At 40.5% G+C, this 23,518-nt stretch overlaps 1 protein-coding gene across 10 annotated transcripts in view; it reads left to right on the top strand.

Annotated features, from left to right (window-relative positions):
• The window catches only part of NTRK3 (neurotrophic receptor tyrosine kinase 3), a 936,199-nt gene that overhangs the window by 691,171 nt on the left and 221,510 nt on the right, over window positions 1-23,518 (top strand). For 6 of the 10 annotated variants that reach the window (XM_040342393.1, XM_040342391.1, XM_040342389.1 and 3 more), the window contains one exon: window positions 19,237-19,278. The exons of the other annotated variants lie outside the window; for them this stretch is intronic. In XM_040342393.1, coding sequence (XP_040198327.1) covers window positions 19,237-19,278 — 42 coding nt within the window. The remainder of the gene's footprint in view (window positions 1-19,236; window positions 19,279-23,518) is intronic. 10 annotated transcript variants of the gene reach the window in all.

The raw sequence follows: 23,518 nt of genomic DNA, 5'->3' as shown, positions 1-23,518 counted from the left end.
TTGTAACATGCAAGATGTTTATAATGGCGTGTGCATGTACAGTACTTATGTACATGTTTTAGCATGAAAATACTGGTTTGAAAGTCACATAATATTGAAAGTATACTAAAATAAATGTCCAACTAGAAAAAAATAAACTTAGGTAGTGCTGTGTGATCCATATATCATTATAAGCATTCTAAAAAAAAAATACACCTCATGTGAAACATGTCCATAAAACCATATTGTCCAAAATAATAGTGATCTAAAATGTCCACAAATTCCCCATCTATGTTGCAGTATTATTCATCCATGCATGAAAATCCTCAAAAAAAAAAAAAAAAAACGTGTGACTTAGATGAAAGAATAACCCCCCACCAGTTTGGCACTCACCAGATCACTATGCCTCACATATAAATGATCTGCACTTTATTAGACAACATACTTTCATTCCTCTTCTCACATATATAGCTTCAATGCTGTATCCTGTTCTAGGCCAACAAGGCCAAGGCCTAGGACAGCACTTTACAGGGGGGCAGCACAAAAAGAGTCCCCACCAGCTTCTGCTACACTGTTAGTGTAGCGCCAGTCTTATGGGGTGGACTGAGTTGAGAGGCATATTTGTCTTGCACCCCCATAAAGTGGCCGCACTGCTTCCTGTATGCGGGCGGCCGCACTGCTTCCGGAATGCCGGCCGGCATTCCGCAACTGTGGACTGGGCTGTGCTGCTTCTAATTTTGACTGTCCTATCATCCTGGACCACAAACTTTCATCACTGTGCTATATGTTTTCTGCTGCACCATTGGTATTTCAGGGCAGGTCTTAAACATAAAGGGGTATGGCCTTGACAGGAAGGGGTGGGTCATATTTAAATTAGGGGTGCACAAGTTCTACTGTATAGCTCCCAAATCTTCTTTCCCATATGCAGCTTCTCTAGCTATGCTTGGAACTCAGCCTGCTTTCTTCCAATGATCTGACTTTTCCTGACGTGCCCCCCCCCTGCACAGCCATTCACTGGGAAGCTCAGTATGCTGCTGCTTCTCCTCCCCCAGCTCTTATACAGTTGAGAAGAGGGGGAATATTATCACTTATAAAAAATGGGAAAAGGGTATTTATAATGTTTTTTTTTTTTGAATCTATACAAAAATGTTTTGCCTTTCATTTCTATTTTAAACAAAATAGGTTGTTTACAATCACTTCAATGTGCCTGCACTGCATGGGGGTTGGAAATCCAAGAGTTCTTCTTTAAATCAATTAATTTAATTTTCCTTTCAGCATGAATTATACTGTAAGCTGACATTGTGTCTAGTTGTTTAACTAGTCTGAATCAAATAATTTCACTTTAATATAGACATACACACATATATTGTATATGCGGATACATTTCTAACTAGGGCAGGGTAGTGCATGGTTTTCCTTTGTTTGCTTTGTTCCTTGGTTTATTTGTGTTTCTCATCAGTGTTAAACAAACATTTCCTCTCTATAGATGATGCACATAAAAGAGGAATAATAAGCCATTGTGCCGACACTTTACTTATTAACGATAGCGATATGATTTAGCGGACTCCTCTTGTTTGATCTTGTAGCACTGAGCAGACAGTGGTTTCTCTAGATGTTTTATTATGGACATAACTTTTCTCTGTTATAATCAGTTGTGCGAAATAGCCGGGAGACGAGAACCGGAGCAGACATTGAGAAGATAAAACTGTCTGAAACCAAAGTCCTTCAAAAGTGCAATCATAAACTGCATGATAATCTGCTTGTACCGCTACTAATAGTGCTCTGCCATGGACGGTGTGCCATCCGATCAGAGTACTTTATTAATCCCAAAGGGAAAATGTACAATGTGTGAGTGTAACATATGACGCTATGAGACCTCAATGGGCAGCATTACAGGAAGAGATGGGCCAGGTTCACCACATAGACTTCTATCTACACAGATTATAGGGCTGTAATGAAAAATTTACAAGATATACTTTATAAAATATATCCATGCATAGTTACAAGATGATTTATTAAATACCTCTGATAAATAGGGATGTCCCCGATGTTTTAGTCGAACTTGAGTTCAACACAAACATCGGGTGTTTGTTTGCCCGTGGAGTAAATGAACATATGGGGCACTTGCCGTGCCATGGAGAGATCGCAGTACATTGACAGCTGCTGATTGGCCAAAGCATGCACATGACCTGTATGGTTTGGCTAATCACAGTGCAATGTGCTTTGAGAGCCATGACTAGCCAAAGGCAGGATGCCTTTGGCCAATCATGGCTCAGGGGCTAAGTTCACGCTCCACACTATATAAGGCTGCTGCTTACACGGCAGCTGTATATAGTGTATTAATAGAGATTCGTCAGGTAGCTAGTGTAGTGTGCAATCAGTCAGTATAATACATTGTGGTATATATAATACATTTCAGAGTATATAGTACAGTCAGTGTAGTATATATAATATAGTTCAGAGTATATAGTACAGTCAGTGTCAATGCTGTATCCTGGCCTAGGCCAACAAGGCCCAAGCCTAGGGCAGCACTTTGCAGGGGGCAGCACTTACAGTGTCTCTGCTGGCTTGCGCTACACTGTTAGGCAAATTAGTTTAGCGCCCCCATAAATCGGCCGCACTGCTTTCAGTATGTGGGCGGTTGGCATTCTGCAACTGTGGGGGGGGGCGTCGCTTAATTTTTTTTACCATCCCTGTCCCATTGCAGAGATTTCCCTTCACTTCCTGTCCCATAGCCAAACAGGAAGTGAGAGAAAAACTATGCAAATTAAGGAAATCCATAGCCCCCCTTCCCCCCAGGCCATCAGAACTAGTGTCCCCACTTGAAAATTTCAGGGTGGGTCTTAAACCGCAAGAGGTGTGGCCTTGACATGAAGGGGTGGGTCATATTTAAATTAGGGGGTGCATGAGTTTAGTCAGGCCTAGGGCAGCACAAAACCTAAATACATCCCTGGTCAGTGTAGTATATATAATACAGTTCAGAGTATATAGTACAGTCAGTGTAGTATAAATAATACAGTTCAGAGTATATACTGCAGTCAGTGTAGTATATATAATACAGTGGAGAGTATATAGCGCAGTCAGTGTAGTATATATGATAAGGTTCAGAGTATATAGTGCAGTCAGTGTAGTATATATAATACATTTCAGAGTATATAGTGCGGGCAGTGTAGTATATGTAATGCAGTTCAGAGTATATAGTGCCATCAGTATAGTATATATAATACAGTGGAGAATATATAGTCCAGTCAGTGTAGTATATATAATACAGTGCATGGTATATAGTGCAGTGCAGAGTATATAATATATTAAATATATATTATAATATATTATATATATAATATATTAAAAAAAATGTCTCCCCAAAATCCATACCAGACCCTTATCCGGGCATGCAGCCTGGCAGGTTAGGAGAGGGGGAACGAGTGAGCGCCCCCCCCTCAACATGTTCTCAACATGGGGAGGGTGCTTTGGGGTGGAGGAACTTGACTGGTCTGCACAGAGTTCTGACAACAAGCTAGAATACCTTTGCGATCAGTTAGAGCAGAGACTTGAGCCAGGCCTTCTCGCCCACATCAATGCCTGACCTCAGAAATGCGCTTCTGGAAGAATGGTCAAACATTCCCATAGACACACTCCTAAACCTTGTGGACAGCCTTCCCAGAAGAGTTGAAGCTGTTATAGCCCCTGCAAAGGGTGGGCCAACTTAAAGTGGGTGTAAACCCTCACATATACCCAGTGAAGTGAACAGCCTCAGAAAATATGCAGAGATGAAACAAATCTCCCTACATAAGTTTTACTTGCATATCTGCTGTCTTCATCTATATATATCCTTTAGAACACAGGTGTCAAACACAAGGCCTGCAGGCCGAATCCGGCCCTCCAGGCCATTTCATGTGGCCCTCGCACATCTCCTGCAGATGCAGGAGAGCTCCAGCCTTTCTCTGGTCCTACTCCAGACCCTTATGCCGCGTACACACCATCACTTTATGTGATGAAAAAAAACGACACTTTCTGTGAAGTAAAAAATGACGTTTTTGAAACTTCAATTTTCAAAGACGAAGTTGCCTACACACCATCGTTTTCTCACAATGTTCTAGCAAAGTGAGGTTACGTTCCACCACGTTTTACCATTGAAGCTCGCTTCATAAGTAGCTTCTGGGCATGCGTGGATGAAAAAACGTCTTAGAAAACAACGTTTTTTGCTACACACGGTCAATTTCTGTGAAGTAAAAAGTGCACTTTTGAAAAACGACACATAAAATTGAAGCATGCTTCAATTTTTTTTGGTCGTTTTTTACAAGACATAAAACAACGTTTTCCACCACACACAGTCAATTAAAGTGACGTTTTTAAAAACGTCATTTTTTTTCATCACATAAAGTGATGGTGTGTACGCGGCATTACTCTCTGCTTTCACAGAACCTGTGACGCGCAGTATGCGCCGTTCGGAAGCCTGTCAATCACAGGCAGTGCTTGGGAACGCCCACTCCCGCGGGATTGCCGTGAGGTATGTGCTGAGAAAAAAAAAAAACACCGGCATTCTGTCGGTAGCATGGCGCGACTCCGTGTGATGTCAGAAATTTTTTTAAAGGGTGAACCTCCACTTTAACTTGCAAAGTGAACATCCTATTTGCTTTTAGTAAAACTGGCAATTTTCAAGTTCCTGTTTTTTTTTTTTTTTGCTCAGTGCAAGTTGCTTTTCTTGTTAGACCCTTCACCTCCCTCCTAGGAGAATGACAGTTGCATCAGTTGTTAAGCAAAAACTTCAAGATCTGAAAGCACCCATTGTGAGTATACAATATATATATATACCTTGGATACAGGCAGCTGATACAGAACATGTTACATATGTTACTTTCTAATTTTCATGTATAAAAAATGCCATCGGGCTGCCTTATTGTAGAGAAGTGATAGTTACAGACTGGCAACATTGTAATTGTAACAACAATATTAACATATTTACAATGAAAGGTGTCTCTTTCTTGTTTATATACAATTACATTATGTTGCTATGCTCATTACATTAATTAACCAAAAGTTTTTCTATATCATAAAAAACCTGCAAACACCAACACAGAACTCATTTAAAACAAAGCTTATGCAATTCCCCAGTCTCATGTCTTTGCATATATTAATGAGAACTAATGTCTGTCATTGCTATAGAGACTGGAATCAGTGTTCTGTTGTGTTACTGCAAGCGATGAAGCACTCGCTGTATTACTGGATAATTCTGGAATCTAGAGAATTCAATTTAACAAGGAAGCATTACTTATATGTTTAATAAGAAAGTATATTTCACCGGAGGACTACAGTTCCTCATAGGCATCTGAAAATGATTAATGTTTTTTTAGGATTTTATTAATCCATGCTATAAAAACTCTACATCTGGCGACTTAAATCAGTGTTTTCCTCTTGGAGCAGAAGGCATTTACGTGATTCTCGACACTTTTTATCAAAGTAGTATAATTGCCAAAATCAGAATGCACATTAAATGCCTATTAAACCAACTTTTGATTAACCACTTAAGCCCCGGACCATTTTGTAGCTAAAGGACCTGGCCACTTTTTGCGATTCAGCACTGCGTGGCTTTAATTGACAATTGCGCGGTCGTGCGACGTGGCTCCCAAACAAAATTGACAACCTTTTTTTCCCACAAATAGAACTTTCTTTTGGTGGTATTTGATCACCTCTGCGGTTTTTATTTTTTGCGCTATAAACAAAAATAGAGCGATAATTTTGAAATCAATGCAACATTTTGCGATAATAAATATCCCCAAAAAATATATATATATAAAAAAAAATCCTCAGATTAGGCCGATACGTATTCTACATATTTTTGGTAAAAAAAAAAATGCAATAAGCGTTTATTGATTGATTTGTGCAAAAGTTATAGCGTTTACAAAATTGGGGATAGTTTTATGGCATTTTTATTAATATTTATTTTTTACTAGTAATGGCGGCGATCAGCGATTTTTTTCATGACTGCGACATTATGGCGGACACATAGGACACTTTTGACACATTTTTGGGACCATTGTCATTTTCACAGTGAAAAGAGCTATAAAAATGCACTGATTACTGTGAAAATGACAATGACAGTAAAGGGGTTAACCACTAGGGGGCGCTAAGGGGTTAAGTGTGCCCTAAGGGAGTGATTCTTACTGTAGGGGGCGTGGCTGGATGTGTGACTTTACTGATCGTCGTTCAATATAACAGGGAACAGACGATCAGTGACACTGCCACAGAGAAGAATGGGGAAGGTGTGTTTACACATACCTCTCCCCGTTCTTCAGCTCCTGTGACACGATCGAGGGACACCGGCGGCGATCAGGTCTGCGAGTCCCACGGGCGCGGTCACGGAGCTTCGGACCGGATCGCGAGTGCGTGCGCGACCCACGGCTGGGCTCTTAAAGGTACGTGCCTGTGCCCAGCCATGCCATTCTGCGGACGTATATCGGCGTTAGGCGGTCCTTAAGTGGTTAAGTACCATAATTTGGTGCCATTCCAGGAGCGTTCACAATCTTAAAGCATGACATGTTGGGTATCTATTTATACAGCATAACATCATCTTTTATATTTTATAAGAAAATGGGTTTGTATATTGTGTTTTATTTAAGTCAATAAAGTGTATTTTTTCCAGAAAAAAATAGTTTGAAAAATCTCTGCGCAAAAACTACAAATAACAACTGCTAGTTTATTCTCTAATGCCGCGTACACATGATCATTTTTCGGGTTGTAAAAAACAATGATTTTCAGGCTCTAGAAAAAACTAAGTTTTTTTCAACTTGATCATTAAAACGGACTTGCCTACACACGATCGTGAAAAAAATGCTCTAGCAAAGCGCGGTGACGTACAACACGTACGACGGCACTATAAAGGGGAAGTCGAATTTTGAATATTTTACATTGTTTGCGTAAGTCGTCCGTGAATGGGGCTGGACGTCATTTACGTTCACGTCAAAACCAATACGTCCTTGCGGCATATTTGGAGCAATGCACACTGGGATATGTCCACGGACGGCGCATGTGCCGTTCGTGAAAAACGTCAATCACGTTGGGTCATGGTTATTTTACATAACACACGCCCCCCTGTTCCAAATTTGAATTAGGCGGGCTTACGCCGGCCTATTTACGATACACCGCCGCAACTTACAGAGCAAGTGCTTTGAGAATACAGCACATGCCCGTCTAAGTTGCGGAGGCGTAATGTAGATCGGATACATTACGCCCGTGCAAAGATACGCCGATCTATGAGAATCTGGCCCACAGTATCTAGTTTAATAATTTTTCCTGAGAATCAATATGCTATTGATTGTATACACTGAATTCTGCAATATTTTGCTTTCTTCATAACAGACTGACTTGGTTGAGAATGCAAAACATAGGGTACAATTTGTTATAAGCAAAGAACATATGTAAAAAAAGGTATACATAGGTATAATGGCACGTACACACGATCATTGTTTGGCATGAAAAAAAATGAAATTTTTCGGCATGTAGAAAAAAAAAAGTTTTTCCAACTTCATCATTAAAACGACGTGGCCCACACACCATCGTTTTTAAAATATGCTCTAGCAAAGCGCGGTGATGTACAACACGTACGACGGCACTATAAAGGGGAAGTTCCATGCGGATGGCGCTACCCTTGGGGCTGCTTTACCTGATTCCGTGTTAGTAAAAGACGATTCGCGCTTTTGTGTCTGTTACAGCGTGATGAATGTGCTTACTCCATTATGAACGGTAGTTTTACCAGAACGAGCGCTCCCGTCTCATAACTTGATTCTGAGCATGCACTGGTTTTTAACGTTGTTTTAGCCCACACACGACTATGTTTTACAACCTGAAAAACGTTGTTTTAGCCCACACACGATTATTTTTTACAACAAGAATAACGACATTGTTTAAAACGTCGTTAAAAAATGCAGCATGTTCGGAAAAAAAAAATTACGTTTTTCAGAACCCAAAAAATGATGTGAAGCGCACACACGATCATTTTAAATGACATTTTTTTAAAACAACGTTTTTTTCATGGCGAAAAATGATCGTGTGTACGCGGCATTAGAAAGATATTAAAAATGGCTTAGAATTAGCAGTGATGTACCACAAATAAATTGCTCTTTTCTTCCTTGTTATTAATGATTCTGTAAATTGATTAGAAAGTAATGTTCCCATTTTTTGCTGATGACACAAGATTATGTAGCATTATTAAAACTCAGCAGGGTAGTGACATATTACAGAATGATTCTGACAAAATGGCAACATAAGCAGTTAAATGGTAGATGAAATTTAATGTTAATACATTTTAAGATAATGATTCTAAACCATGATAGTAGCTACCTATTCATTATATAGGATATAGCTGGGGAAAACAGAGCCGTGGAAGGAAATGCTAAGGCCAGGAAGCAGCTGCAATATATATATATATATATATATATATATATATATATATATATATATATATATATATATATATATATATATATACACAACTATCGGATGTATGAAAAGGATGATAAAAAATGTGATTTATGTATCCATAGTGATAAATATATTATTATGTAAATATTTTGACTTGATTACATTGACAAACTTGCTTTTGTTCATACTGGTCACTGTTGCCTCTTGACCAATTTCATTGGTTCTACAACAGGGGCGCTCAACCTTTTGAAGAGTGTGGACCACTTAGGTGATTTGGTAACTGGTTGCGGGTCACAATGAAATGAAATGGTTCAGAATTTAGAATTTTTTATTTTAAATAGCATAATGAACATCTTCCTCCTGCAGCCTCTGAATGCCGGCAGGAGGGAGAGGAGGAGAAGCTGTTTTTTAGCAGTTGCAGAAGCAGCTGCCCCTTCTGTCCAATTGTAAAACAGAATGTGACAGGGAGGCCACACGGGCCCGCTGGAGCATAGGGAGGGGTCACCATTGTAACCCCTAAGGCTACACCAGTGGTTGGGGAGGGGGTGGTACAAACACATCTCAACTATGGGGTATTAGCCACATTAAACCACAAATGTAAATGAGCCCTTACTATCATGAGCCTCTATAAGGCTGCTTTCTTAGTGATGTGCTGCAGTTTACCCGTACTTTGCTGTGGGTTAGCTGCGCTTTGCCATTGGCTTCTATTAAATCTTATAGGTGCGGTAAACTCTCTGACCATGCACCAAAACTCCTGCATTCAGGAGTTTTGGTGCACTTTCAGAAAGCACACCAAAATAATTATTATTATATTATTATACACGATTTATATAGCGTCAACAGTCTATGCAGCACTTTACAATGTAGAGGGGGGGCAGCACAATTACAGTACAGTTCAATACAGAAGGTACAGGAGGGCCCTACTCGCAGAGCTTACATTCTAAAAGGAAGGGGGGTGGTACAAAAGGTAACAGTTGCAGAGAATGATTTGATGGGGGTGGCTCGGGGACAGTTGTTAGGTGGGTGAGGGATAGGCTCCCCTCAATAAATGAGTTTTCAGGGATCTCCTAAAGGTGGACAGGGTAGGGGCTGATTGGACATACCGGGCAGGGAAGTCCTGAAGATAAGCATGGGGGGAGGTAACAAGGGAGCTAGAGAGCACAAGGTCCTGGGAGGAGCGGAGGGGACGATTTGGCCGATATCTGCAGATGAGGTTGGTAATGTAGATGGGGTCGATGTTGTTAATGGCCTTGTATGTTGTGGTTAGCATTTTGAATTTTATACGGTGGGGTAGGGGAAGCCAGTGAAGGGATTGGCAGAGAGGAGCAGCAGTCGCAGATCGTTTAGTAATAATAATAAATAGAAGTGCGCTTCCCTGGTTTGAGGTTGAGGGCCACATCAGAGGGCTCCAAGGCCCACATGTAGTTGAGCAACCCTGTTCTACAAGATAGATTTTTGTTTATTTTTTAATTGTTAACTATGCAACCAAAAATAAGAAACACAGATGAATAAGTAATTCACTCTGGCATTTTAACCTACCACTCCTACAATGGGTTTTCAATACATTTTAAACGGTAAAAAAAAAAAAAAAAACATCTTCCTCCCAAAAGAAAATTAACATCAGTTCAGCAAACCAGGTATATAGTATAGTACCCCTGTAACTATAGGACCTCAAGTGTTTTTGTCCCCTGCAATGCTGATACCTGTCTGTATATCCTTTAACATGTAGCAGATGCTACAGGAGGACCCAATGGTTTGTCACCAGCCTAGTACTAACGGGCCCTGGGCCTTTCAGTTCATCCAGTGCACAGGTTGGAGGCAGTAGACATCTGGAAAGATAGTCCTGCGGGAATGCGTGGGAACGGAGTCCCTGCACTTTTTTCACTGCAGGAACGCAGTTCCCTTTACAGGACTAGAGCAGCCGAGTCAATCCTTCACTAAGCGGCGATGCCCAGCTCGAGTCACTGTCAGGGGCAGGCGAACTTTAGTAATCCTTTATGTTACTGGCCGCTTCCTGTATGTGGATTCATCGGGTAGTGTGCGGGTATTCCGTCACTTCCTCGATGCCGCAATGTCTCCTGGGAGCTTTTGTCATTGTTTCCAGGAGACATTGCGGAGGTCTGTCAGATAATTATCGCAGGATTTAGAAAGAACTTGCTTAAAGGGCAGTAAGTAACATAAAGGATTACTAAGGTATAGTGGATAAAAAAAAATCAAACAAATGCGGTTTAGTAATTATGCATAGGAGCGTATCATTATTTTTTTTTGGTGGGGGAGTGGATCTTGGGTGGGAGTTCCCACACTTTTTTCCCCAGGACTTGACCCCTGGTTATTAGGCAACAAGATCCTCTTTAAAGTGTTTCCTAGCTATTCATTTAATCATTAATCAGTGATATTTTGCCTTGTCTTCCTGGTGTTCAATGTGCAAGGCTCAGCCAGCAAAAGCTAAATATGCCACAGGCCACATACAGAATGCTATCAGAAGTTGTGTGCTTCAGGGGCCTCGCGTTGGGCACCAGATTTATGGAATCTCTGTAGAAGAGAGACAAAAATGGAGACTTTGAGGCAGAAATACAATAACAATTTCTGAGATAATATAAAAAGGTATGCAAAGTAAAAGCTTTTAGTGCTTCAAAGATACTAGTAACTATTTAATGTGAAAAAATAACTTCTAAAGTGAACATCTTGATGAGAAAATTGTGCTGAGTTAAACTAATGAACGTCTACAGCTTAAGAAATTGAAAAAAGAGAAGCCAAGAAAAGAGAGCTTCCCCTTGCTAATTAATTAAATCTATGCTGCTAAGTAGTCAAATTATTTTTTACTTGTACGATCTGAAATAAACCCAGTCTAAAATTTTGGTTTCTATGGCTGGCAATCGTTACATAGTAAGTACATTTTAACAATCTTTGTAAGTCCTTAAAGTGTTACTAAACCCTCAACAGTAAAATCAGTCTGTATATGCAATAAAGTACGGTATGCTTGTTATACTCACTGTGGAACCTTAGGGGTTAATCCTCCACATTGAGTATTAAGACTGTTTGATCCTGTCTTCTCTGATCCTCCCCTTCTTTTACTCTCCCAGATCCATCTTCTCATAGAACAGAGCCTTGGAGGCACTCTGCACATTCTCAGTTTGGTGTGTATTGCTAGAGAGTTTTTTTGTTTTTTGTTTTGTTGGGAGGGTGCATATGATCAGCACAGAGCCAATCATCACTGTCCAGACAGAGGGTCAGGGGTCATGCAGCCTCATAGGATATTCAGAGGAGAATGAAAACTCCTCCTACAAGCTTTAACCAGACACAGATAGAAGTCACAAGACTGCTATATACTGCTGATGAGAAAGGGTATTTAGCAGTTAAAAATAATTGCATGTCCATGTTCTGTGTACTGTGGGAGACCAGATACAGTGAATGCCTGGGTTTAGTAACCCTTTAATTATGGAACGTGTGCTTTCCATGTTCAAGCAGGTAGGTATGCTTGCTTGGTGCCCTTAACATATGATAAGATGAGGCTGAGTAATTGTTATGAGCCCACAATGTTCTTAGAGACATTCTTGAAGTTTAACATAACAAAGTGCAGAGTGGTTCATTATTCAGGATACGTGAGGCAAGGGCAGTGGCGGCTGGTGGTATACTTTTTTTTTTTGGTGGGGGGGGGGGGGGGGGGGGGGTCAGCAATCCATCTGCCATTATGGACTTGCAAGTGAACATAAATTGACATGGTAGTTTCTATTTATTAGGCTTGTTGGTTTTACATAGTGTTACTACAATGATGAGTACCTTTATTTTAGCCACGCGGCTGTACATTTCAAACCTAATTGGACTTAACTGAACATAATTGTCACATTTATGTAAATAATACAGTAAATAATTTACTAACTTGCTGTGTTAGCTTTGTGAATTGAGCTTATTGCACTATTGCACTAGACCATAGGTTCTCAGCCTGTGCCCCTCCAGCTGCTGCAGAACTACATGTCCCATGAGGCATTGCAACAGTTGAAAGCATGACTCCCAAAGCAGAGGCATGATGGGACTTGTAGCTTTGCAACAGCTTGAGGGCCACAGGTTGAGCACCCATGCACTAGAGTAAACCACTCTGTACTTTTAAGAGGCTAAGTGGCTGAGCCAGCTGTTGGTCCAGGCATCTGGGTGGATCACAACCATATTGTTGGGATCTTTTCAGAGCCTGGACCAGCCCTGTGAGGTCACCCGACAGCAGGCATTAGCCAACTGTCAGCTAAAAATGGGTATAGGAGTGCAGAACGAACTGCACTCCTGTGATTCCCAGGAGAACCATAGCCACAATAGCTTTGGCTATACTTCTCCTTTAACCACTTCAACCCCGGAAGATTTTCCTGCTTAATGACCAGGCCATTTTTTGCGATACGGCACTGTGTCGCTTTAACTGACAATTGCATGTGCAACGCGGTACCTGAACAAAATTGGCATCCTTTTGCTCCCACAAATAGAGCTTTCTTTTGGGGGCAGTTGATCATCTCTGCAGTTTTTATTTGTTGTGCTATTAATAAAAAAAGAGCGCCAATTAAAAAATATATATATACTATGGACTAGATTCAGAGAGAATTTACGCCGGCGTATCTACTGATACGCCACGTAGATTCAAATCTGCGCTAGTGTATCTTCTTTCTGTATTCAGAAAGTAAGATACGCCAAAATTAGGCTAAGATCCGACTGGCGTAAGTCTCTTACGCCGTCGTATCTTAGGGTGCATATTAACGCTGGCCGCTAGGTGGCGCTTCCGTCGTTTTCGGCGTAGAATATGCAAATGACCTAGATACGCCGATTCACAAACATACGTGCGCCCGGCGTAATTTTTTACGTCGTTTGCATAAGGCTTTTTCCGGCGTAACGTTGCTCCTGCTATATGAGGAGCAACCAATGTTAAGTATGGACGTCGTTCCCGCGTCAAATTTAGAAAATTTGACGTTGTTTGTGTAAGTCGTTTGCGAATAGGGCTGTACGTAATTTATGTTCACGTCGAAAGCAATGACGATTTGCGGCGAATTTTCGAGCATGCGCACTGGGATTCTTTCACGAACGGCGCATGTGCCGTTTGTAAAAAAGTAAAATACGCGGGGTCAACATTAATTTAAATATAAAACACGCCCACATCATCCCCATTTGAATTAGGCGGGCTTACGCCGGCCCACATACGTTACGCCGCCGTAACTTAGGGCGCAAGTTCTTTCTGAATAGGGAACTTGCGCCCTAATTTACGGCGGCGGAACGTATCGGAGATACGTTACGCCTGCACAAAATTACGCAGGGCTATCTAAATCGAGCCCTCTATTTTTTACTTTTTGCTATAATAAATATCACCAAAAATGTTTTTAAAAGACACATTTCTTCATCAGTTTAGGCTGATACGTATTCTTCTACATATTTCTGGTAAAAAATTGCAATTAGCGTATATTGATTGGTTTGCGCAAAGGTTTTAGCGTCTACAAAATAGATGGATAGCCATAGCAGGCATGCCCTCCCGCTGCACAGCGGGGGACTCGATGCGTGTGGCCAGCAGGCATGATCGCCGTCAGCCACCCACGATCACGGGCATGAGAGCCAGAACAAGGATCTGTGTGTGTAAACACACAAATCCCTGTTCTGACAGGGGAGAAGCGAAAGATCTGCTGTTTGTAGTAATTACAAACATCAATATGTCCCGTCCCCCCCCGAGTCAGTCCCCTCCCCCACAGTAAGACACACTGAACCCCTTGATCGCCCCCTAGTGGTTAACTCCTTCCCTGCCAGTGACATTTACACAGTAATCAGTGCATTTTTATAGCACTGTTCGCTGTATAAATTTCAATGGTCCCAAAAATGTGTCAAAAGTATCCGATCTGTCCACCGCAATTTTGCAGTCCTGATAAAAATCTCAAATCGCCGTCAATACTAGTAAGATTTTTTTTTATATAAAATTGCCATAAGTCTATCCCCTATTGTGCAGACGCTATAATGTTTGTGCAAACCAATCAATATACGCTTATTGCGATTTTTTTACCAAAAATATGTAAAATAATATATATATCGGCCTAAACTGATGAAGAATTTTTTTTTTTTTTAACATTTGGGATATTTATTATAGCAAAAAGTAAAAAATATTGTGTTTTTTTCAGAATTGTTGCTGTTCTTTTGTTTATAGCGCAAAAAAAATAACCGCAGAGGTGATCAAATACCACCAAAAGAAAGCTCTACTTGTAGGGAAAAAAATATATCAATTTTGTTTGGGTACAAAATTGCATTACCGCAAAATTGTCAGTTAAAATGATGCAGAGCCGTATCGCAAAACATGGCTTGGTCAGGAAGGGGGTTGAAGTGGTTAAACATTTGGATATCCCCAAATCCACAGTAAGATGAATTCTTCACAAATGCACTGGATGTCTTCCACAGACCACAGCGACAGAGGAGCATGCAATAACGAAGGAGGGGAAAATGAATTAGGATAATAGTAAAGAGCCTTCAGAAATCTCCTTTAAGTTGCCAAAGTATGTGTCTGTCCACTATGGGAATAACGCTGACTGAGTGATGATGATCATCAATGTCAATGTCACATGTTTCTGAAATTTAAATATTCCTAAATTCTCCTGAAAAAAAATATATTCTGTGAGTAGATGATCTGTTACACTAAGAATGCACTATAGACTAATAACAAAACCCTATACCAACTATGAAGCATAATGGATGGGATTTTTATGGTTTGAGGATTCTATATTGCCTCAGGTAAACAAAAAAAGACCAATGAAAAATCCAAGGAAAATTCCAAGTTCCCGCTCACCGACCAGTCTGCAACCAACCAAATTGATCTGCCTAATAGTATGTGTTAAGAACAGGGGTTTAGTCTGCACGCATTTACAAAAACATGCAGAATCTACTGGCCCCATGCAATGCACCCTGTTACCTGTAGTCCCTATCTATGGAGCTTTGAACTTTTCTCTGATTTTTCCTTGGCCTTTTTTTTTAAATGAGTTGTTCTCCAATGTTCATTGCTGCAAAGGCCAGTTATAGGTGGGGGCAGTGGCTAACTTTTTGTACTGTTGATATATTGGTCAGGCAACACACTGATTATTTTGCAGCTTTAGTGCTGTGTACTGGGTCTTTAGTGTGCCCCTGTACCTTTAAGGAGTGGTGGGCTCCCTCCAGCCCATCTGCCCTCTATTTATCTATCAAAAAGCATGTGCTTCCACTGTGGAACCTCCTAAAAGTCAGAGGTAGGGACTACAGGTAACAGGGTGTCTTGCCAAGGACAATTCGCTTGATCACCAGCTGGTCGGTAAGTGAGCTTGGATTTTTCCTTGCGCTTTTTTGGTCATATGTTGCCCTCCAATGCTCCTTGCTGCAAAGGCCAGTTATAGGTGGGGGCAGTGGCTAACTTTCTGTATATTGCCTCAGGACCTGGACTGCTTGGCATCATAGAGCAGTGTTTTTCAACTCCAGTCCTCAAGGCACACCAACAGGTCATGTTTTCAGGATTTCCTTTAGATGAAACGACTGTGGTGATTACTAAGGCAGTGAAATCACCTGTTCAAAATAATGGAAAGCCTGAAAACATGACCTGTTGGTGTGCCTTGAGGACTGGAGTTGAAAAACACTGTCATAGAGTATACAGTGAATTTTAAACAATAAGAACATTTGCAGAGGAATGTCACAGTATAAATATATTTTTTTTCCTGGATGGTCCTAGACCTAACCCTCATCCCCCAAAAATATTGTAGCATGCCTAGGAGCTAGTTTTTAATGCAAGAGATCACAGAAATGGCAGCAAACTGACACACTTCTGTAGGGATGAATTGCAAACGTTTGATCAGCATTAAGAAACATGTGGGGTAATCCTGCTGCTTGAGGTTCAACAAGTTACCAAATACAGAGCTTTAGGCCTGGTTCACACTGGTCCAACATGGGATCCGACTTGTGAGAGCACAAGTTGCATTGCATGTCAATGTTTGCCTATGAGAGCCTTCTTAACTGATCTGACAAAAGTCACTCTGGCTTTAGAAAAGGTTCCTGCACTACTTTGTTCAGACTTTTTATATGACATCAATGCCATAGAGCAGGCATGTCCAAAGTTTGGCACACATTCCGGTTTCAAAACGGCCCACCTGGTAATTTGGACATGTCTATCTTTTGTGGCCCCCAACGAATCCCAGAGCACCGGGGGCCACAAAAGATATACATGCTGGCTGGCTTGGAGGGGACAGGGAGGATGCAGGATGAGTGCTGTACATACAGGTGAATTGCCTGATTGCACGGCGGCCTCTGTAATAGGAAGTCACATCTCCTGCACTACCATTGGATGACTGTTCTGTCCATCATAGGAGGTGGGACTTTGTATTAAAGTGGCTATCGAGAAAACAGAGTCTGCTGGATGTAATCTGTTGGTGCTCGTCCCGGCCCCTCCCTGTCCCATCCGAGGTTGCAGATGGGCATCAATCAGGTTGCACTGATGGCAATGGTAAGTCTGAATTCCTGGCAATGGGAGTGTTGCATTCCTGGCAATGAGTGTGCTGCATTTCTGGCAATGGTAAGGCATGGCAATGATAAGGCTGTATTTATGGCAATGGTGGGTCTGCATTCATGGCAACGGTTGGTCTGCATTCATGGCAACGGTGGGGCAGCATTCATGGCAACGGTGGGTCTGCATTCATGGCAACGGTGGGTCTGCATTCATGTCAACAATGGGTCTGCATTCATGGCAACGGTGGGTCTGCCTTCATGGCAACGGTGGGTCTGCACTCATGGCAATGGTGGGGCTGTATTCATGGCAACGGTGTGGCTGCATTCATGGTAATGGTGGGTCTGCATTCATGGTAATGGTGGGTCTGCATTCATGAAAACGGTGGGTCTGCATTCATGGCAACAGTGCATCTACATTAATAGAAATGGTGGGGCTGCATTCATGGCAACGGTGGGTCTGCATTCATGGCAAAGGTGGGGGCAACATTCATGGCAATGGTGGGGCAGCATTCATGGCAATGGTGGGTCTGAATTCATGGCAATTGTGGGGCAGCATTCATGGCAACAGAGGGGCAGCATTCATGGCTTTGGCGGTCTACATTCATGGCAACGGTGGGTCTGCATTCATGGCAATGGTGGGTCTACATTCATGGCAACGGTGGGGCTGCATTCATGACAATGGTGGGGCTGCATTCATGGCAATGGTGCGGGTAACGGTGGGTCTGCATTCAGGGCAATGGTGGGTCTGCATTCATGGCAGTGATGGGGCTGCAGATGGGCACTGATTAGGCTGCATTCATGGACACTGACCCTTATTTTGCTTCACATTTCTTTGTTTAAAATGTACGTTTTTTCCTGAAACTTCCCTCTTAAAGTGAAGGTGCATGTTAAACGCTGATAAATACGGTATATCCAAATACCACGTCTTCACCACACACAGCCACAAAGGCAAGAGAATTCTTGTTGGGCAGTGTATTAGTGCTTGTATGAACACACTTAGAACAGATTTTAATGGTTCAAAGAATGTCAGGCAAAATGGTCGGCCCTCACGCATGTTCACTCCATCAAATCTGTCCCTCTTTCAAAAAAAAATTTGACACCCCTGCCATAGAGTGTAAAACATCACATTAAGTCGGATCAAGGTCAGACTGAAGTTGCAGGGCAAAGTCGGTTCAGAAGTCACGTGACTTTCATGTCGGAGCAGTGTGAACCTGGGCTTACTTATTTTTTTCCAGCATGGACTATGTATATTTAAACAACATGGTCAGTAGGGAAGACAGATAGGTAGATAGGAAAAAGGACACTTGTATATTATTAGTTTGAGCAGATTATGTTTACAATTTTTACTTTGTTGAAGGTCAGACCCTGGTTTAGGAACCATTCATTTTGTTTCTTATATCTCTTAGGGGTTTTGATGAAGAGATCTCTGCTCTTTAATTTCCAGTCCTGTTTGACTGCCATGGACATTATGAATGGGTTGCACTTTTCAAACATCTTGTTAGAATTTTTATTTATTTTATGTCATGTAGAATACAACAGAAGGAATGGGAATATGAAGGTTGTGGGTGGCAACCTAAAATTCCATGGTGATGGCAACTAGACCTAGAAACTATGGTAGAGAGATTTAACTTTTGAAGAAATCACCAGGTGACTCAACCCACCAAACTCTACCTATACCATATGCAATGCTTTTGGATGGACTTGCCATGGACATTATTAAGGGGTTTGCACTCTTCAAACATCTTGTTAGAATTGTAATTTATTTTATGACGTAGAATACAACAGAAGGAATGGAAACATGAAGGTTGTGGGTGTCGACCTAAAATTCCATGGTGATGGCAAATAGACCTAGAAACTATGGTAGAGAGATTCAACTTTTGAAATACCTATAAGATATAAGAAACCACCAGGTGACCCAACCCACTAAACTCTACTTATACCATATGCTATGCTTTTGGATGGACTTGCCATGGACATTATGAACGGGTTGCACTCTTCAAACATCTTGTTAGAATTTTAATTTATTTTATGTCATGTAGAATACAACAGAAGGAATGGGAACGTGAAGGTTATGGGTGGCGACCTAAAATTCCATGGTGATGGCAAATAGACCTAGAAACTATAGTAGAGAGATTCAACTTTTGAAATTCCCATAAGATATAAGAAACCACCAGGTGACCCAACCCAACAAACTCTACCTATACCATATGCTATGCTTTTGGATGGAACTTTTAAAGACTCTGCAAGGATATTTTTTCTAGTGTACACTGGTGGATTTAAAATGTTAAGATACAACTATTATATGCCTATGTTGATGTTTTTTTTTCTTTTTCTTTCTTCTTCTTTGATCTGGAACTGTACGTGCAGATTGGTACAGGAGGGGTAGCTCATCCATGCAGTTTGATGATGGTATGTGTGGGAAGCTAGGAACTGAAGTTCAGATTCCACTTTTCTGCTTTCCTGGTGATGTACATTCAAGCAAATTTTTGTTCTCATGCAAAACATTATCCCTGCAGCATTTTCCAACAGTTTCAGCAGCTATTCCTACTTAATAAAATCATAGAGCCAAATAAAAGTAATATAGAATATTAATTGAGATGCACTGCATGAGACTAACAAACTAATGCTCCTACCCATGCAAAAAGAGACAAAAAAAATGAAAAGGTTCTACAGACAAAACATTTTAAAAAATAGGACCTGCTTTTCATTAGTGTCTTCTAATGAGTTTTTCTCCTTAAGCTACCGGTACACTCATTAACTGGAATTATTTTCTGGCAGTCTGACCTCTGAAAACCCAAGCTGGAATAAGGAGGGTAATATAGGGGCAATCTAAGAGCAGGCTGGTGTGGTCTATTGCAGACCAATATATAAAAAAGAGAACATGCCAATAAGGCGTGTGGAGTTGTATATGTATCCCTCCGAAGATATTCATTCGTTTGTAATTGATGTCTGCATTGGTATTGAATTAAAAATAGAAGACATTTTTTTTTCCTTTTCAAAATTCACTGGTCACTTGTTTACCCCCTACAACTAACCTTAATATCAAAACTGGGCACACAATGTGCCAGCCAATACCAAATACACTATAATAACAAAAGTATTGGGATACCTGCCTTTACACACACGTGAACTTTAATGGCATCTCAGTCTTAGTCCGCAGGGTTCAATATTGAGTTAGTCCACAACTCAATGTTGAACCCTACAGACTTATGCTCTGTACACATGATCGGAATTTCCTTTGGGATAAACTCAGACAGATTTTTCTGATGGAATTCCGTTCAAGCTATCTTACATACACACTTACATGTCACACCAAATTCTGACCATCCAAAACACAGTGACATACAACACTACGATGAGCGGAGAAAAATGAAGTTCGATGCTTCCGAGTATTCGTAGACTTGATTCTTAACGAAGGGTTTTTTTTTTCTCAGTCGGAGTTCCATACAGACAAACAGAATGTATTTCATTGGAAAAAAAGAGAACATGTTCTCTTTTTAAGTCCGTTGGAATTTCCAATGGAAAAACTCAGATGGGGCACACACTCGGTCAGAATATCCGATGAAACAATTCCATCTGACTTTTTCCATCGGAAATTTCGATCGTGTGTACAAGGCATAAGACTGGGATGCCATTAAAGTTCATGTGAGTGTAAAGGCAGGTGTCCCAATACTTTTGGTAAAATAGTGTATTTTACAATCCATTGCTGAAGAATGCATCACATAAAACCTGGGGAATGTTACTTCCTGGTTCCAGAAAGGGTGTTGTTTTTAATGCTCTCAATACATCCCACAATACAGTGGTGACATCTCTCAATAGGTTGTTGATATAATGCAACATTTACGTAATTTATGGAACGTGTATAATCTTTTCTAATTTTGATTTTTTTTTGCAATTATAATTATAACGTAGTTTCATATATATATATATTAAAAACAATTATAATAAAAAAATAATACGTTAATACTACTACTACTACTACTACTACTACTGCACCTACTACTACTACTGTACTTACTACGACTACTACTACTGCCACTACTACTACTACTAATAATAATAATAATATAAATAAAAAATAATAATAAAAAACAACTCTGCATATGCAGTCTACAGCTGTAGTAAAAAAATATGATATAAGAAATATTTATAATAAAATAATACTTTTAAAAATTAATGTTTATAAAATATGTAAACACTTTGATGTGTTTTCTATAAATATGTACATATCAGAAGGGAAAGATCAGTAAGGAATACCAAGAGGTGGTTGGTAGATCTCGGTAGAAAGAGAAAATAATTTGGTTTTGCAGTAATCTGTTATAGGAATTATTTATAATAAATGAATACTTTAAAAAGGAATATTTATAAAATATGTAAACACTTTGATGTGTTAGCCATAAATATGCGCTGTGCAGTAGTGAAAGATCAGTAAGGAATACCAAGAGGTGCTTGGTAGATCTCAGTAGAAGAGGAAGATAATTTGGTTTTACAATAATCTGTAGTGCTTTAGTCTATATTCCTTTGAAAGAGTAAATCAATGCATGACACTTTATCTCACTCCTAGGAGCACTATCATGTTGTCATGAGCTGCAAAGCCAAATTTAACTTTCAATATAAAAATATATATATATATATATATTTTGCATATTTTATCTGTATATGCATGACCCTTATAAAAGCAAAACAGTGCACTTTAGGAATGTACATCATAATACAACATCCTAAGCAATAAAAATATTTAATGGCCTATTCTTTTCGGCCATTTTATTTTAGTATTGCGTAGCTTTTTATGTGTTTTAAATCTAAGAAAAGGTATACTTTAAAAAAAATAAGCTTTCATGTATTCCATGACTGAAACCATCGAATATGCTGCTCTGTCTTGTATGTTATGTGGTTATTAAGGGCTAAATGCTCCCAAATCTGATCTCTCAATTTCCACTCAACACTCTGAAGAGCTCAAGAAAGCATCAGTCATTACAGCTGTAAGGGACAGCACCTGAAATTTCTTATCACTGAATAACCTGGCTCCAACCCCAACCAACCCTTTGTTATCCAACCTGGCATAAGTCCAAGCTGGTGAGTTGCCCAATTGTTGCTGTGGCCAGTTCAGTTGTGGCTTACTACTTTGCTTGGCCTGAAGCTGAGTGGGATCATAGTGGTGTCACTGAGGGTTTAAACCAGGGTTTTCAAAGAAAAATCTGGTGTATGAGTAGCAAAAAAGTTTTCCCATGCAGTAGAGTTGTGCCCACATAGCAGGGTTAATTGCTCATTTTTGTCTAGGGAAGGGATGAAAGGAGATCGACTTGCCTGATACTCCGAATGTCCTGGCATAAAACCAGTCCCTGAGTCCTGATTTTATCAAGACCAGAGCAGGCCCCATAGACCCAGTGTTGGGACAAGGTCAACGATGCCAACCTGCCCCCCCCCCCCACTCCAATTCCGAGTACAGACGATCGGACATTCAAACAACAAAACGGCAGTTTTTTTTTTCCGACGGATGTTGACTCAAACTTGTCTTGCATACACACGGTCGCACAAATATTGTCGGAAATTCTGATCACCAAGAACGCGGTCACGTACAACACGTACGACGGCACAATAAAAGGGAAGTTCAATACCAATTGCCCTACCCTTTGGGCTCCTTCTGCTAATCTCGTGTTAGTAGAAGTTTGGTGAGAGACGATTCGCGCTTTTCAGCATCGTGTTTTTTTTAGCCTTGTGCCATTACAGTGTGACAAATCTGCTATCTCCATTACGAATGCTAGTTTTACCAGACCGAGCACTTCCGTCTCGTACTTGATTCAGAGCATGCATGGAATTTTGTGCGTCGGAATTGTCTACACACGATCGGAATTACAGAGAATGGATTTAGTTCTCAAATTTTTGTTATCGTAAACTCCGACAGCAAATGTCCGATGAAGCCTACACACGGTCAACATTTCTGACAACAAGCTCCCATCGAACATTTGTTGTCAGAAATTCCAAGCGTGTGTACGCGGCATAAGGGTCAGGGCGCTTCCGTCCCTGCAATAACCCATTGCACCCAGGGCAGCTTCCCCTCCTGCCCACCTCTTGTCCTGCCCTGCATAGACCTGCTTTGGGCACAAGGACTCTAGGAACAGTCCACTGCTGGATTGTGGCAGAGCACCCTTTGCCGGTGGGGTAGAGGATCAAGTGAGTATAAGGCTTTCTCCTTTCCCCTGGACAAAATGAGTACTTAACCCTTGCAATGCAGACACAGCCCCACTGTAAAGGAATATTTTTTTTCCAAGAGTTGGGCTTTAAGACCACCAGTTCCCACCCAAGACGAGAGATCAGTTTTGGATGGATTTAACCCTTAAGCATTCATTTTAATTATGTTTGCTTTATACACATTTTCCATTTCTAACGATGTCCATGAGCTACTGGCTTTTCGTAATTAGTCTACAATTTTTTTTTAAAGAAATTATTTTATATATATTTTTGAAAAAATGGCCCCTTCATATTTTAAGACATATGGCATGGCAAACTGTTTTCTGCATGTTTTGAAAAATCCAGTTTATTTTGTCCTGCATCCCTTTGTGATTACTGGATAATAATTTGGTTAACAACCTGTTTCCCTTAAAAATCAAAATTTTGTTACGCAATATTTCTTTGATTACTTTTTCCT

Source organism: Rana temporaria, chromosome 3 (genome assembly GCF_905171775.1).
Source record: "Rana temporaria chromosome 3, aRanTem1.1, whole genome shotgun sequence".
Classification (NCBI taxonomy): domain Eukaryota; kingdom Metazoa; phylum Chordata; class Amphibia; order Anura; family Ranidae; genus Rana; species Rana temporaria.
Note: the sequence above shows the minus strand (reverse complement) of the source record. Positions and strands in the feature narration are given on the sequence as shown.